Source organism: Diplotaxodon limnothrissa, linkage group LG4 (assembly GCF_057381915.1).
Source record: "Diplotaxodon limnothrissa isolate DT_005_m linkage group LG4, D_limnothrissa_male_GT1.1, whole genome shotgun sequence".
Taxonomy (NCBI): Eukaryota; Metazoa; Chordata; class Actinopteri; order Cichliformes; family Cichlidae; genus Diplotaxodon; species Diplotaxodon limnothrissa.
In genome coordinates, this window is record NC_140599.1 from 20150930 (window position 1) to 20167055 (window position 16126).

The window sequence follows — 16126 nt, forward strand, 5'->3', positions numbered from 1 at the left end:
ATGTAAATATCTTTGTATCACCAGTGTAATAAAGGAAGCACCTTAGTACCTTTTTGTAATGACATTACTAAGGTTACAGGAAACATGACAGTAAATGCTAAACGTGAATGAACTGTTTCATGAAGAAATAAAGTATGGTGGGTGGAAGAAACACGAGAGAATTACTGAAGACAAAAATCAAAACAGGAATTTAACAATATGCACAGAAGTAATTAAAATTTTAAACATTTAACGTAACAAAAAATAACAAAGAAACAACCTGAACCTAAACTCAAACTGTAATATATTCACCAATAATTCCAAACCCAGAAAAAGCTAAATGGCAGGGAGATGACAGAAGTAGCTGATGATTTCCTGCAGCTTTACTTAGAGCCATTTCTCACTATTTGTCATGTACACATATTGTATAACTGCAACAAACAAGTATTTGTCATTAGAACTGTGATGTAAAATTGGTACCTTTTCAGTGCTGGATGAGGCTCAGTGTTTAACTGATAAGCACTTACATTAAAATAAATGTTCCCATCCCAATGAACCAACAGTATACACGTCAACTTAAAACATTAAATTATGATATTTAAAACAAGCAAAAAAATCAAAATGCTTTTGGAAACCGTAATCTCAGACTCTTACAATTAAAATCATAAATCTCAGGTTTGAATGGAGAATGCATTACATGTCTTCACGCTCTGCTATAAGTGATTAAAAACTACAACAAATTTTTAAAAAGAAAGAAATCAAAACATGATTTAGACACTCGTGATTAACACCTTAATATTAGCAGTTTTAATTGATATCTATAATATTCAAGATGCTTTTTGTATAAAATTCATTAAAAGGTCAAAAGTACACATAAACACAACATTAAAAGAGAGCAAAACAAATATTACTGTGATAATATGTAATCAGTGTTTCCTCAGGGATGTCCTGTGGGTTATCAGGCCTCAGCTGTTTCTGTGGAGCAAATTAAAAATGGGTGCTGGATGGATCAGTTAAATTTAAATAAAAACCAGTGCTGTCACCGTTAATCTCGTTAACGTGAACCGATCCATGTTAACATGTCAAAACTGGCAAATCCCTGTTAACGAGTTAACGAAGATTAGTCCTTGTGAGGGGTTACTCGGCATTAGCGTGTTCACGCAGACGCTTTAACGCCGTCATCACGACTAACACGATTAATAATTAACTCATCTGGAGAACAGACTGACTCAAAATCCTCTGAATGTTTCTATCAATGCATTTCAGGCAGTTTGTCAGAAATTTGTCTATTCTGCACTACAGATGGGTTGAGTGCATTAAAAATGTTTATCGTGTTAACTTTGATGACGTGTATTAACATGATTAATGCTAACAGCACTAAAAACATTGTTCAAAATGATCAGAAAAATAGTTCATGATCACAGCCTTTTAAACAATTTGTGACATTTTAAGATTTACCCAGTGTGGTTACTTTTTTTCATCTTGATCACCATTAAGTTCATCACAGTGTTTCTTCACCATCTCAAGATGTTCCAAAACATCTAAAAACAAAGTATTTGTTTTTATTAAATATTTATTGTTAGTGTTTGTATTGTGAGGATTCCTAACACTTTATATATTCTGTTTACCTGGCAGTGAGCAGGCCTCAGTCTTGAGTGAGTGTTCAATGGACTCCTCCATGGTTTTCTTCAGCGTCCTCAGGACAGTTTCCTAATTTATCATCAAAGCCTTTGTTACTTTTTAAATAGGCAACTATTGAATCCAAGAATAACTGGACAAGAGATAAATTATTGGTTTGATATGTTTCAAGACTGCTTGAAAAAAAAAAAAAAAAAACCTTCAAATCGTTCAACTGCTCCAACATGGCATTTTTTGCCTCTTCAAACATGTACTTCTTTGACTCCACATGTCTCTCAATAGTGTCCCTCATCCTCTTCAGGGTGCCTGGTCCTTCAAATGCTGCTGCTTCTACAAGGAGACAATCATTTTCATGCACAGTTGAATAGAAATACCGAATTTTTCTAACCATAAGGCGCATCGGATTATAAGGCGCATTAAGCAAAACAAAACAGTAAGATAAGTCAAACTTTACTCAACTCATTCTTCTTGCTTCCTCCACTTCCGTATGTGAAATGTGAAAATGAAAATTACCTGAAGCGCCTCAATGCTATGCTTTATATTAACCAAAATGTCATATAACTGTATAGTGTAGTATTAAGTGGACACGGCCCTGATAATAAAGGCATTAGACTACGTGTCCTTTAGTGGTAGAAAGTTGGAGACTCTCGCTCACACTTGTCTGTAGAAGTAGATAACAGGGAATCATCTCTCAGTGGAAATGTACTAGAATACTGTGGTTTAGACTAGAGTGAGACAGACTGTAATAAAACTGTTAAGCGCACACTGCCATTTGGAGATTCACTGCAGTGTCATGTAGGACGCATCTCCCTTCTGGAAGTAATAAAAGTGTAAAATGGTCTAGTGAGCAGTGAGTTGTCTTCCATTAGATGCCTATGAGGAATCGAAAGAACTCGGTGAAGTGTTGATATTTAACACGTACCATTGATTCATTATTGTTGAATTCTCTCACAGCTGCTCTACTCCCATGTTGTTGCACTATATTAATGACTAACCTCGTATTGTGGATGGATTATCTCAGCTGTTCTCCTGACTGAAGTTTGGTCCGTTTACAGCATCTTGACTTGTGAATGCATTTCTCCCTAATCATCGGGAACCTCCACATTAACTTTCATCGAGTGGAAAAAAGTTAGCATTCATCCTCCAGCTTCACTGTGTTTATGTTATGCAAACATAGGTATGTTCCTAGCGATTACGTAGCACATCATTATATACCAGCTAGTCCAACTTCAGTGTATAAAAGGCTCTGAGATTTTATGTCCTGCAATATTGTTTGGGGTGGAGTTGTGGGAAATGACATAGGCAGAGGTTTGAGGTACTGCACTGCTGCTCCAGAAGGGAAGATTGTATTTCTGAGTTAGTTCTGTTACCTCCTCGTGTAAGTTTTGTTCCTGTTTGCCATTCTTCACCGTGATGCTCCGAGTGTTCAGTTCATGACTAGAAGTAAATTTCCTTAAATATGTTATTTGGCATGTGCCACTGGCTGCTGCCATTATGTAGTAGTTTACTTGGCCACACGACGGCATCAAAGTTCCTTGTCAATGGTTAGGGTGAATGTTTCTGCTTATAGTATCGCATTACCGCTGTGCTTAATTGGAGTTATTATATATTATATATTATGTCATGGACGTATTTATATGGATGTGTTGGTTTATTTCATTGGATATTTTTGAGTTTATATTAGTTTAGCTGCTGCTGTAATATATTCGGTCTCATGGCAATTTATTTGTTACTACAGACTGCTGGCAACACTGAGCATCTAGTTGGCAATAAAACGGACGGCGGTGACAATCCAGCAAAGTGGAAGTGTCTTGTCCTCCTTCCTGTATCCTGACCGATACACCATCTTGTTAGCTGCTAAACCTAAAAGAACTAGCTCTCACCTAACACTTCTCAACATTCAGTAACCCTACAAAAGTCACTGCTGTTTAGTTTGCTCTCTTCATTTATGTCTGAAGTGATAGCAGAGCTGTACGTTTTGATTTTTTCAAAAATCTCTCAGTCAAAATATATATGTGGTATATCATATTTAGGTGGAAACTAGTGAGCTAACTTCCTGCTAACTTCTAACTCGGTTAAATTTAATAAATTGTGTTTTCATGGATGTCTGGATGTTAAACGGATTACGACTGGGATTATTCTGCGAGGCTGCTGATTATGGTAGCCGTAATGTTCCGACAATCCATCAAGCGGTGCGGCTTCGTAGCTTACCAAAGTAGTACTAAAACATTTTTGACAGATTTTTGAATGCCGTGTACCACATGAAACGGTTGGAGGTCAGTAAGCACAACCAGAATTCATACATAAGGCGCACCGGATTATAAGGCCCACTGTTGATTTTTGAGAAACTAAAGGATTTTAAGTGTGCCTTATAGTGCGAAAAATAAGGTAATTCACCTCTTTCTTACCTTTGTAGCATCCTTTCATGTTACTCCTGATTGTCTCTGTCAGACTGTTGTAGATCCATTTCTTTTGTGTGAGGATGGTTTTGTTGAGCTTTGTCTTCATTTTTTTTTCCTTAGAAACATGAAATACAGATTAACATTATTTAAGACAACATCAAGGTAAAATAACTACAAGTTCAGTGTTTGAATTACTTTCTAATAATAGCTAAGCTAACAGGTTCATGGATAGGGAAGTTCTTTTACCTCGGTCTGGAGAAATGTCAGTTGCAGTTCGACATTTTTGTACTTTTCAATCAGTGAATCAGTGTTGAGTGAAAACGCATCAATGGCCCCATTGAAATTTCCACATTTTAGGTCGTTTCTGAATGGGGCAAAGATGTGGTTTATAATAGCAGTATTAGCAAGTTTATGATATAGTGCAATTTGGATACATGTATTGTTGTACATATTGGTGCTGTTCAGAATTAGATTATTCTCACGGGAAGGTCTTTCTGAATTTTTCATCAATGCTTTCAGTCAAATAAGACGCTAATATCATGTTGAGGTTTTTAGGTTTTCCTTTCTTTGGTTTCTGGATGCCATCATTCCTAACTGCAGACTTTAGTGTCTTGTGAAAAGATCTGCCACTTGTTTTCTGAAACAAAACAGAATTTTTGTTTAATTTTTTTTTAAACACATGGTCACAAAGTATCCTGAGGTTTTGATCCTGTAATTAAAGCACATACACTGGGGTATAAGAAGGACCTCAGTTTTCTTTCACACAAATTTTGGGATTTTTCAACTCCGTCCCGTAGGTGTTGTTCAAAAGCTTTTGTAATATCTTCAATTGCTTTTTTGACTCGATTATGTTGGATGCTCAAGTTTCCCTCAAGGACTGCACACACCTCGTTTTTTTGTTCAACCTGAAAAAAAAAGAAAGATCATTATTTAAAGCAGTAAAACATCACATAATGGTTCTTTACTCATTTTTGAGGCGGTCTTGAGAAACCCAGGCTTTTAACAGGAATCTCATGCATAAGTTCAGTCAGATAGGTCTGTCATCATTTGTCTGCCTCTGTCTATTCGTTATGTCACTTCCATTTTTCCACACTATTGAACTCATTACTCTAGTCTGATCATTTTTTGCCTTCTGCAAATCAATCATCCTCTGTTCTCTGTGCTTTTATATGATTTTTTGTCATTCTGCCTTTCAGACTCTCATTCATGCAACTTGCCCCCTCCCCAACTTCACCTCAACCTTCCTGCGGTCACTCAGAGCACCATCCAAACTACCATCTTCACTACCCCAAGAATCTAGACTCTCTGGGTCCTGTCCTAACTCCCATCATTTCTGTGCTCTCATTGGTTCACTGGAGTCTCATTGGTAAATAACTATTTAATCAAATTCTGTATCTCAATAATTTTCAGTTCTTCCAAATAATCTCTCTCCTTTCGATCACTAATAATAAATTACCACATATAGATTTATGATGTCCAGTATCCCACATTTTCAGTGAAGGTCAGCATGTCTTACAATATATGTTAGTAAACTTTAGTGAACATTTTATGAACATTTTTATTTTATGCATTTTCTTTAAGAAGATTATGAATGAGGCTTTATTGCCTGATCTTACCACTTCTCTGCTTCTGGCTCCTTGAATCAAAGACAGAATCCCATGAGCTCCAGACACATAGTTTGAGGTCTCTGAATGAGCGTCATTTAGATTTTTCAAAATTTCCTTGAGTTTCAGTATTTCTGTTATAAATTGAAAAAGAAATATAAATCTGAGCAATACATTTTCTGTTACACAAAAACATACCATCACTGGTAGTGACTTCACCTACCATTGACATCTGGATTTACATTCTCCCCTTTGAGGAACTCTTTGGTGCTCACTGTGAAGACTTGGAAACTATGCTCACTGAAGTGATTCTGAGAACATTTTTGTTAGTCAGTTTTTATTTTTGGACCGTTTAAGAAGATAATTGTTTTAGATTTTGCTGTCAGATTATAAATTTACCGTAATCGTTTCCCGCTTTTTGAATGCATTCATCACTGCTTTCTTAACTTTGTTTCTTTTAGAAAGGAAATAAAAATTGGATGTAAAAGTAATTTATTGTTAGTATTGTAATGGAAAATTTCAATTATTCTTATTTAAGGTTCAAGCATTTGTGTGCATACTTAGTTGTGGCACCGTAATGAAAACTTCCACTGAGCAGTCTAAAACTAGATGAACTTATTTCAGCCTCAGTAGTTGAAAAAATAACTCCTTTTGCAGGTGGTGATAACGGCAAGAGCACGAAACAGGATACGCATTGTTCAGTTAGGTTTCAGAGCGAGCTGCGTCATGTGCTGTATGATCACTTTCGGACTTCCTCACTTTTTTGGGGAATAAATAAAGGTGAGAGCTGCACTTCTGTTTCAGAGACTGCATGACGGCGCCTGACTGTGTGTGCTCTCTCTCATGCGCATGATAATAACGAATGTTCATTACAGCCGAATGTGTCTGTGGAATTAAATTAAATTTCCACAACAGTATTTATCTAATTAAAAACTTATTAAAACACATATACATAGATTTTTTTTAAATGTATAACTTTTAATAATGACTTTTAAACAAAGTCTTTTAAACTTTTAAAGCAACAAAAGTGAATCATATGGTCACCATGTGTATCTGTAACTATCTGTGTAACTTTCTTTGCAATTTGATTTTTTTGTATATTTGACTTACATATCATCTGGTTTTTCATTATCTGACTTGGTGCAGATAAAATGAATTTGCTGACACTCGCCACCATTTCCCAGCAGGCTGCTGACACCTTCCAGGATCTCCCAGGCTTCTCTTTCTGATGCTGCTCGAGTCATTTCAGTCACAATCCAAACTGTAGAACAACTGGCAATAAGCTGAAAAGGAAATGAACGTATGTAAATTATAAATAACTAATGCTTTGAAGAAACATGACATGACTTCTGTGAATTACCTCTGTCCACATTTGATCTCTGCTTCTGTTAGAGTCACCGTTTCCAGGAAGGTCCACGAGTGTGACATGATCAAGAAAATCATTGTCTGGCACTTTGACAGTCACACACTTCACAAGTGGCCAGTACCACCTCTTTACTACTTCTGTCTCATTTGACTCACTTCTTGTATATCTCACAAATTTTTCAGACAACCCTTCAGCCTGCAAAAACAAACAAACAAGATAAATACAAGCCAATTGAATGTATGTGCCCATAACAAAGATTTTAATGATTGCATGAAAAAGAAGATGGGAAATTAAAATAAGACATCCTATCTCAAAAATCTGAAATGAAAACCAGGAAAATAAATCCAAAGTAATTAGATTTTTTTATTTAAAAAAAAAGAAAGAAAGAAAAAAAGAAACCTTTTTCATATTTTACTGTGGATCACAGTAAGTGGCCTGGTTCTTATATAGTGATTTATTTTACTGCATGTAAACATTTGAAGCACTTTATAAAACTTGCCTCGTTACCCCAAGCACTTTTTTCTGGGTATGTTATTTCTAGCTAACATTTACACACATTCATTCACTGATGGATGCATCGAAGATCAACTGGGGGTTTGTAGATATTTGGCATGCAGACTTGAGGGAGCCAGGGATTAAACCACCAACCCTCCGATTAGTAGGTGACCTGCTCGACCTTCTGAGCAGGAGTTTTACAAATTTTAAACTCTTCAACACCTCCACAAAGAAAACTGCAAGCTCCATGGTAACAGGATAATCAGACAGCAACAGGATAGTAAACCATAAAATTTTAACCACCACAATTTCACTTGTTTTTTTGTTTCTTGTTTGATGGATGTCAAACATTTTGGAAATGAGGCACATCGACATATCGCCGACATATATCTGCTCAGCAATAAACTGCAGCAACATCTGCTTCACCAATGCTTTGTCTCTGTCTGCACTCTCCATTAGGGTGGCATTACATAGCGTGGACATCTTCCTGCTGCAAAGGTGCAGCATCAGGGTAGCTTAACGCTGCTTGGGTAACTATTGACTGCTCATTATGTGATGTTCATAAGCCACACACTGCTATGTATCTCACCCAAACTGTGGTCTAATATATGCTTTAAACTGCAAGTATTCCTTTGTTCTAGAAGAAGAACCAGATTTTATTTTGGTCTGTATTACTGCAGACTTACTGAGTCACTTTCCAAAATTTTTATCTTGGACATTTGAAACTCTGGAATATCTCTGAAATATTTGTTGTCCATGAGGCTGTGAGTTGATTTTTCTTTCCACTCTTCTCCATACAGCGCTGATAACGTTTCATCACGGTCAAGACAATCACCATTACCACCACCACCATCATCATCATTATCTTCTTCAAGAGCCAGTTTTAGGGACTGCACGTCATTTTCCCAATCCTAAAAAAGATTATATCTTAATTTTAGTAAAGCAGTTTTTGTATCTACATTGTAACACATTACTTCAAAAATCACCATATTCATATTTCATTCTACCTTTTTTGTAATGAACTCGATGTGTGCCTCATACTTTGATCCATTGGTAGCCTCCACCTTTATCATTACTGAGGTACATGCACTGACACTTCCAGAAGGCAACAGGCCCTCCTTATTTATGATGGCATTGATTAAAGAACTCTTTCCAGCCCCGGTTCTACCAAAGACACCAACCAGGTGTCTCTTTTCTGTCTCCAAATCTTTGATTTTATCCCTGTTGAACGAGTTTAAATATGGATTAACTGACCCATTCTCAGAAATATCAAACTGAAAATGCAGTAAAATCAGAAAAAAATTGTTTTTTAAAATGTGTTGAAAAAATTCAACTTACTACTGGAACAAACTACACAGCTCCATGCTGAGCTCTGACCGAGTTTAAATCTTTAGTATGTTTATTATACCAAATACCAGCAAAATGTTACAGACTGTCCCAACTTCCTGGGAAATGGTTGGAAGAACATCCAACAAAAATAGAAAATCTTTATTACTCACTTTAGGAAAGCGCTGAGCTTGTCACGGCCATGTAGTCTTTGACTGACGCGTCTCATTATGTCTTTGACATCAGACAGTATTTCTGTTTCTGTCAGAGAAACAGAAAAAAACCCTAATAAGTAGGAACCTGGAACCAGTGTAATGCAAATATGGTCCACTGATATGCAAATGTAACCCATGGTTATTTTATTGCCAATTGTATTCTATTTTTATTCTAATTTTAAGTGTTACTGTTTTGTTAAGTGTTGAGTTTTCCCATTTTCCCATGAATGCACCATAGCGCTGTGCGCGTTGACTTTCTTTCACTGCATCCGCCTGCATGGAGCTAGATGCGCAAAGCTGTGTGGAGATTCAGTCCTGCAACGTGTTGCGCTACAGAATTAATGTTTTCTTTGAAGAATATCCTGGCTGTTTTTTTTAAGTAGTAGAAATCTGCTGCAAGGACCGAGCGGTGCCATCTAAGGACTGGATGCCACTAGAGGTGCCTAGAAAGGACGTTCTCAATCTGAAGGCCACCTGTTTCCTTGGAGGGTGGTAGGATACAACGATTTGTAATTTTGTTTAAGGATTAACGTTTTTTAATGAGCTCTCAGGACACCTTATGTTGCTACTTTTTTCCTTTTTGGGTCAGATCTGATTCCACTTAACACAAAACCTGATGCACCAAAAAGCAAAACAGTGACTAAAGACAATTCAAATAACTTGAACGCTTACCACATACTGAATACAAAGTGCACTGAACTGAAATGGACAGCATGCCTGACACATTTATGGACACTTGAAGTGATATGTTGTACATTGTTGAAGATTACATGTTTGAAATTATTTAAAGGTTTGTTCATGTCTATGTTTTGAACCATTTAAATGTTGAATACACTCAAGTCACTTTTTTCCTTAAGTTGTTGTCAGTGTCTCATTCTGAGTGGAAGGTTTTTCCTTCTTTAAGTTGAGTTACCACTGCCAGTCTCCTTACGATCCTAACTGAACCCAACAAGAGGAGATTCTGAAATATTGTTTTTTCCTTGACCTTGGATGACAGATTACTGTGGATTTGACTGATTTTGACTACTCAGTTAAAAATGGTGACACAAAGCAGGAATAAGTGTGAGGATTTCATATATGTGTGTACCTGACTGTGATCCTGCTGCACAGTTGTCTTGTCGTTTAGGAGATGGTTGCCATTCGCCCAACTCAAGTTCTGACTTTCTTTTTCCTTTTTGGATTTAAACAAAATAATACAATTTAAAAAGAAAATCTGAATATTGAAACTTCTGATTATGGTGTATTTTAGATGTTGCAAAAATAATACTGTGAAAATAAATAAATAAATTAGATGTATTAAAATGAGAGTGAGATACATTTTTCTCACCTTTTTCACTTATGGATGGATAATCCTGTGGAAGCATATACATATTCAACTTTCACATGAAGTTAAATTATTATAAATTGTACATGTATGCATAATTGAATTTATAGAAGAAATCATTGCTCCTGTACAGAAACAATTTGTTCTTTAACAAACTGTCAAAAACTTTCACATGCACTTTTTAAAATGTACACACTTATATGTACATATATTCTCAGCTAGCACAGTGATTAAAAAAAAAAAGGAAAACTTTTGCATTCTTGCCTCTCAGTAAACATGATCCCATGAGTCAATGTTTCTGCCTAATTCAGCACCAGTGACACAGACCTAGAGACCAGTTGGTGACCACCCCATCCCTGGCAACCACCAGCTGTTAGGGTAAAATGTGTATTCCAACATCAGGCAACTACATCAGTTGTTTAGTGGTTGGTAGAGGTTGTAAGAACTTTAAGTCGCAGGGTGGTCTTAAGGCTTGTGTGACTGGGGCTTTGCTTTGACTCAGGTCACCTTAGCGTATATTTATGAAGAATGAAGGCATGCTGCTTCATTATCTGATTTCCAATAACCCTTACCTGATCCAAATCAGCTGTCGCTATCACTATGTAGCAGGGTGACACAATAGGACTTTCATGAATTTCCCCCATGCACATTAGTGGTGTGAGATACTGCTGGATTTGGTATTCCTTTTATACTAAGTAAATAAAGGCCCAGTATCAACGATTCTGATACAGATACTAATGCTTTTTAATAATTATGGTGGATGGTGGATCAAACTGCTAAATCAGAATGAATTTTCATGACCTGTAAGTGTTTGGGGGATTTTCTTTTCTTTGGATTATTAATTAAAACCAAGGACAGAAAACATATAATGAGAAGTCTGTATCACATCTACTTGTAGTTTAAATATAGTAACTGCACAGTATCCCTTTTACAGTTAACACAAAGGGGTTATGATATATTCGGGATATTTGTTTCAATTACAATAAATGTTATTATGACACTTGAAAGCAGCAGCACTTAGATGGCCAGGTTGCCTCTTTGATGATTCTAGGAGTAACAAAGAAACAGAAACCAGTATCCCAAAAAGTTTATTCTGTTAATCTGGACTGTTTTCAGTGGGAGAAACGTTTCATCGCTCATCCAAGTGACTTCTTCAGTCTCAGCTAACTGCAGGTTTCCCCAACCGTATAAACATTTGCACTTTATATAGTTGGGAAAACTTGGGATTTACTTACCTGGATGATTGAGCATGTAACAAGACAGAAACTAATATCAGTCTCATTATGCTCCTATCAATATCAAAACAAACTTTGGCATCTATATTTTGGTTTGATCCGCCCACCACCAGGGCCATGCAGAGATGTTTAAAGGGGCGGGTGCTCAAAGTTAAAAACAGGCACATAGAACCAGGCTGAACAACAACACACATTCTTTAAGAATCTAATACAGAATCGCATCATACTATATCACTGTTTTACCTGATGGGGTACAATGTTGCTGTTGAGGAGTTTCTGCTGATCCTGCTCCTGATAGTGCAGGAGGAACGGGCTGTGTTGAGCTGCGACTGGAGACTGTAAAAAGTCCATAGGAGAGATGGTAGCTGATTAAACAAGTGCTATGAGATAATAATAAAAAGATTGGTGAAAGTGCCATGTCAGCAACCATAAGGCAACAAAACTGTGAAAAACAAACTAGGCTCTGCCTATTAATCACTCTTTGCCTCTCTTCTTCCGCCCATCTCCTCATCTCATTTATCACTCTCCACTTGCTGTCCATCTGAGGCACAATTTACTATTGCAATAAACTATTATTTAATTATCCACACTTAAAAACCTCATCTATCTATTCTATAATAAAATTGTTTTTGACTTACTTGACCAGAAGTATTGACGGCTTCTTTTTGTGGTTGAGTTGTATTTTGCTCTTCCTAACATAATGAAAACATGGCAAATCCATATTGGCAAAATATGTGAATAATATAGCTATCATAGACACACTGATAGTTAAGTAGTTTGTGCACAATAATAATTCTACAACAAATTCATCTGTAAACTTTAACACGAGTGAGGTTTTTCAGACAAAAAGGAAAGAAATCTTAAAGGATTTAATTACCTTTAACAGCTTTAGTTTATCCTTGAATTTTACTCTAGGTCCAGCTTTTGTGATCAATTGATCAATTTCCTGTTCATCGAGAAGATACAGACTTTCCTTATCAATTTCTTGAGCTGTAATAAAGTTAAATAGCAGAAATAACGATTATTTATAAAATTACTTCAGAAACACTTTTTTAAAGGAGTTCTGCATTGATGTATGATTTGAACACATTTAATTCCCTTTTATTTTAAGCAAGTATCACTTTCCAGTCTTAGGACATCTTCTCTTGCACATTTTGTGTAGTAAATATGAAAATGTGTATTAATAGGTATTATTTTTCAGAGTTAACAAAACGTATAAGTATCAATATCTGTACCCATCACTGATGCACAGTAATAATTTACCTTCAAATGCCTCAATCCAGTCACTTAGTTTCCATTCAGTCAGTTTGTTTCGCACAAAACCATCCATGACCAAGAATAGAAACTGAAAGAAATTGTAATTTCTGATCCTGTCAAGGTGAACGAGCGGACTCTAGCGCAGAACTAAGGTTTTAATTAAAGAGAGTTTATTTACAGTGACACCAGGCGCTATAAACAACAGTGCAGGGCAATTAGTGCTCCCGGGAATCCAGGGAAAAATGAACACGTCCAAAACTCCTCTTGTCAATCGCCAGTCCCTCACACTTCCTCTTTTGTACGATACACGACGTCCACATACGAATATCCTAACTCACGTCAAAGACAAGGGAAAATAGGGAAGCGTCCAGTAGGGTCTGTACACGGGAAGAGAACACAAGTTAGACATCCACAGAAACACGAGCGCCACGATCCAGCGACAAGTAACACAGAGCCGCCGCCCTGCGCAGCAGGTGAGTGGAATAATTGCAGGTGCGCAGGCCAAGAGCGTGGACCAATGACTGTAGAAAATGTGGGCGGCCTGACAGCTCCCCGTTATGCTGGCTGCATTGTAGATCATAAACCCCGCCTCCTCCGTGTTAACGGATGGCACTGGGGTCAGACCGACTAAAATGAAAGCCTTCTCCTCAGAAACCTTTTTTCTAGAGTTCCATCTGCTATTTTAAGTAGTTCTTATAACATTAATTTGGGTTTAGGGAGTCATTTTTCTCACAAATGTATTTTAATGATAACTAGATGCTGTAATGATAACACATTTATGCACTTAACATATAACTATAACATCTATGATGAATGTGGTTCAATTCAACACATGCGTTGAAGGCATTGACACATTGACTATATGTGTAAATGGCCCAGACGTGGTGCTGCAAAGTCAGATTTAGTCACTTTGCAAAACTGAAATACCAAAAACCTCCACCCCAGAGAGAAGGGTTACATCTCCTGGGTTTAGGTGTGGCTTGCCCCTCTGGGGGCGGGGGTACCTGGACCTGGGATATAGAGTATGTTTGGGGAGTGCAACTGTCTGTGCAGTGTCTATTTGTGTCTGTCTAAACGTTGGGTGAGTGCTGAGTATTTGGTTGTGCATATGGGGTGGGAATGCACGTTTGTGTTCTCGTGTGCCTGTTCGTCTGTGTCTATATGTCAGGTTGGGTCTTAGACTCAACCTCTCTGGGTACATCTCAGGCCCTCCAAAGTACGGAGGCCTATCTCCCCTCACCACACTCCCTGCCGGTGGCTGATGCCCTCAGACGTTGGTGTGTTGGTGGTCCTTGTCGACTGGGGCTGGGCGCTCATGTATGTACCGGCTCACTCCTGGTGGCTGATTGGCGGGGCCTGGCGCCTGTGGCCCGGCTGGGCCCCTTCCGGGGGATGGGATGCCCTCTGGCCTCTGGGCCTGAAGCTCGGTCCTCTCTGGCACAGCTGGCTGCCGGCAGAGCCCGCGGGCACGCCACTGCAACCCCCTCTGGCCTCTGCTCCATAGCTGCTGGGTGACCTCTCGTTTGGGGTTCTACTCAGCTCTTCCCAGGAGGGGAGCACGGTTCCCCCCCTTTTGGTGGTCCTCCTCGGGTTCTTGTACTCTGGGGCCTCTGGATATCTGGGGCCTGGATCTCCTCCATACGTGCTTCATACCCTGGTGGACGGGGCTATGGCTCCCCACACTCCCTAGCAGATCTTTACCTTTGGAATACAAGCATGCTGATCCACACAGGTGTACACACGGGTGTTCACAGACGTGGACTACACCTTTCTTGGCTGCTGCCTCAAAGCACATTGTGCGCTGTCTATCTTACGTGCTGCACAATATCGTTTAATATTTAGTATCTACTGTTATCTACTGCTAGCTAGTTTATTGTGATGGTGCTGTTTTTTTTTTATTATGTTGCTCTTTGTTGTTTGCGTTCTCTTCTGTTTTTTTTTCTCCATACAGGTGATCCAGGTGTTTTTATCTTTTTTTTTCTTTCTTCCCCCCCTTCTCACCGTCTCTTCTCCCCTTTGGTTTTCTTTCTCTCCCTCTCTTTCTTTCATTCTTTCTCCCTGTCCTATCCCCCAGTCATATTTGTCCCGTTTGTAGCAACCGAAAATAAAATAAATTCATAATTATAATAAAGGTCAATCAAATGGACCAATATGGCAAGGCCATGATGATCCACTTGGTAAAATAAATCCGCTTGGCATCTTTCTTGGCCTTAAGACAACAATTCTGATGGCTAAAGATCCAAACGGGACACAAAAAAAAAAAAGAAAAAAAAAAGAAAGTAATACCAAAAACCGGCAAGCTGGTTCGCGGACAGATTACCAAACTGATCCATTTTTATGGAGAGTAATGTGCAATACCTGATGCCTTTTAGTGGTGAATGAGTTATTGAAATTATTTCCGATTGTTATAACATATATTCTAATTCAGACTAGATTTGAAATATATATTTGAAAGTAAACAGCTTTGACCAAACAATATAACTAAAATTTGATTTCAGGTACAAAAACACGACGAATTGTTCAGCCCTAGTTTTCATTATCAGTTAGTAAAAGTTATTCCTCAGTTGCCCATGGTTTACAGTCTGCTTAAACAAGATTGAATCATTAGCAGAAGAAATTTCTCTTGCCACTGCCTGCAATTTTTAAATCACTGAAATGAATAGTTTTATTGCACTTTTCTGTAAATAAGTAAAATAGATTTTTTTTGTACACCACCTTTATTGTTATATCTATAGTGTCAATTCGAGATTTCAAATTGTTCCTTAGAAGTTTTATGGTTTATTTTCTTGTCGAAATTAAAAATCAGAGTATGTTTTGCTCTCAAGAGTTTGCATTGTGAATGTTTGTGTAAATGTTTAGGAATTTAAAAAAACTAAACAAAATTTCAGTATTTGAAATTCAAAATGTTTATATACAATGTTATTGTTTAAATGTTAGGTTTTTTTTCTTGTTTTGCTAATGTATTTTAAAGATATGACAAAATAAAAACATTAAAAAAAAAGAACAAGAAAAAGCGCATATTGTTTGGTCACAATTTTCTATCTGTTTTTTGTCCTGTCTCAGTTTGTCTTGATTGCCAAATATGTCTTGACCTGTGTTGCCACTCAGTGAAGCCTGCAATTGCATGAAAAAGTAATATGTTGAGGAAAGAGAAGTCACTACTGAGTCAATATGTATATAATTGGCTTTTCTTAAAATTGTAAATCTTAGAACTTACATGCAGCTTTTAGTCTTATTTACTGTCCTAGCATAAAGTGCCAAGTATTTAAGTCCTAATTTTGTTGA

General features: G+C 37.5%; 1 protein-coding gene across 1 annotated transcript; it reads right to left on the minus strand.

The window, feature by feature from the left end:
- Positions 1 to 913: 913 nt before the first annotated feature.
- LOC146633689 (nuclear GTPase SLIP-GC-like) lies at positions 914 to 12914 on the minus strand. Its single transcript, XM_085352423.1, has 22 exons — positions 12848 to 12914; positions 12462 to 12574; positions 12223 to 12276; positions 11828 to 11920; positions 10353 to 10377; positions 10113 to 10196; positions 8984 to 9071; positions 8492 to 8705; positions 8171 to 8395; positions 6984 to 7184; positions 6734 to 6906; positions 6023 to 6077; positions 5847 to 5934; positions 5636 to 5757; positions 4748 to 4924; positions 4502 to 4656; positions 4266 to 4383; positions 4026 to 4134; positions 1817 to 1947; positions 1608 to 1689; positions 1438 to 1520; positions 914 to 954 (listed from the first exon to the last, which is right to left on the minus strand). The coding sequence occupies exons 1-21, from the start codon at positions 12912 to 12914 to the stop codon at positions 1447 to 1449; spliced, it is 2448 nt and encodes an 815-aa protein (XP_085208549.1). The 3' UTR covers positions 914 to 954; positions 1438 to 1446.
- Between the last annotated feature and the right edge of the window lie 3212 nt (positions 12915 to 16126).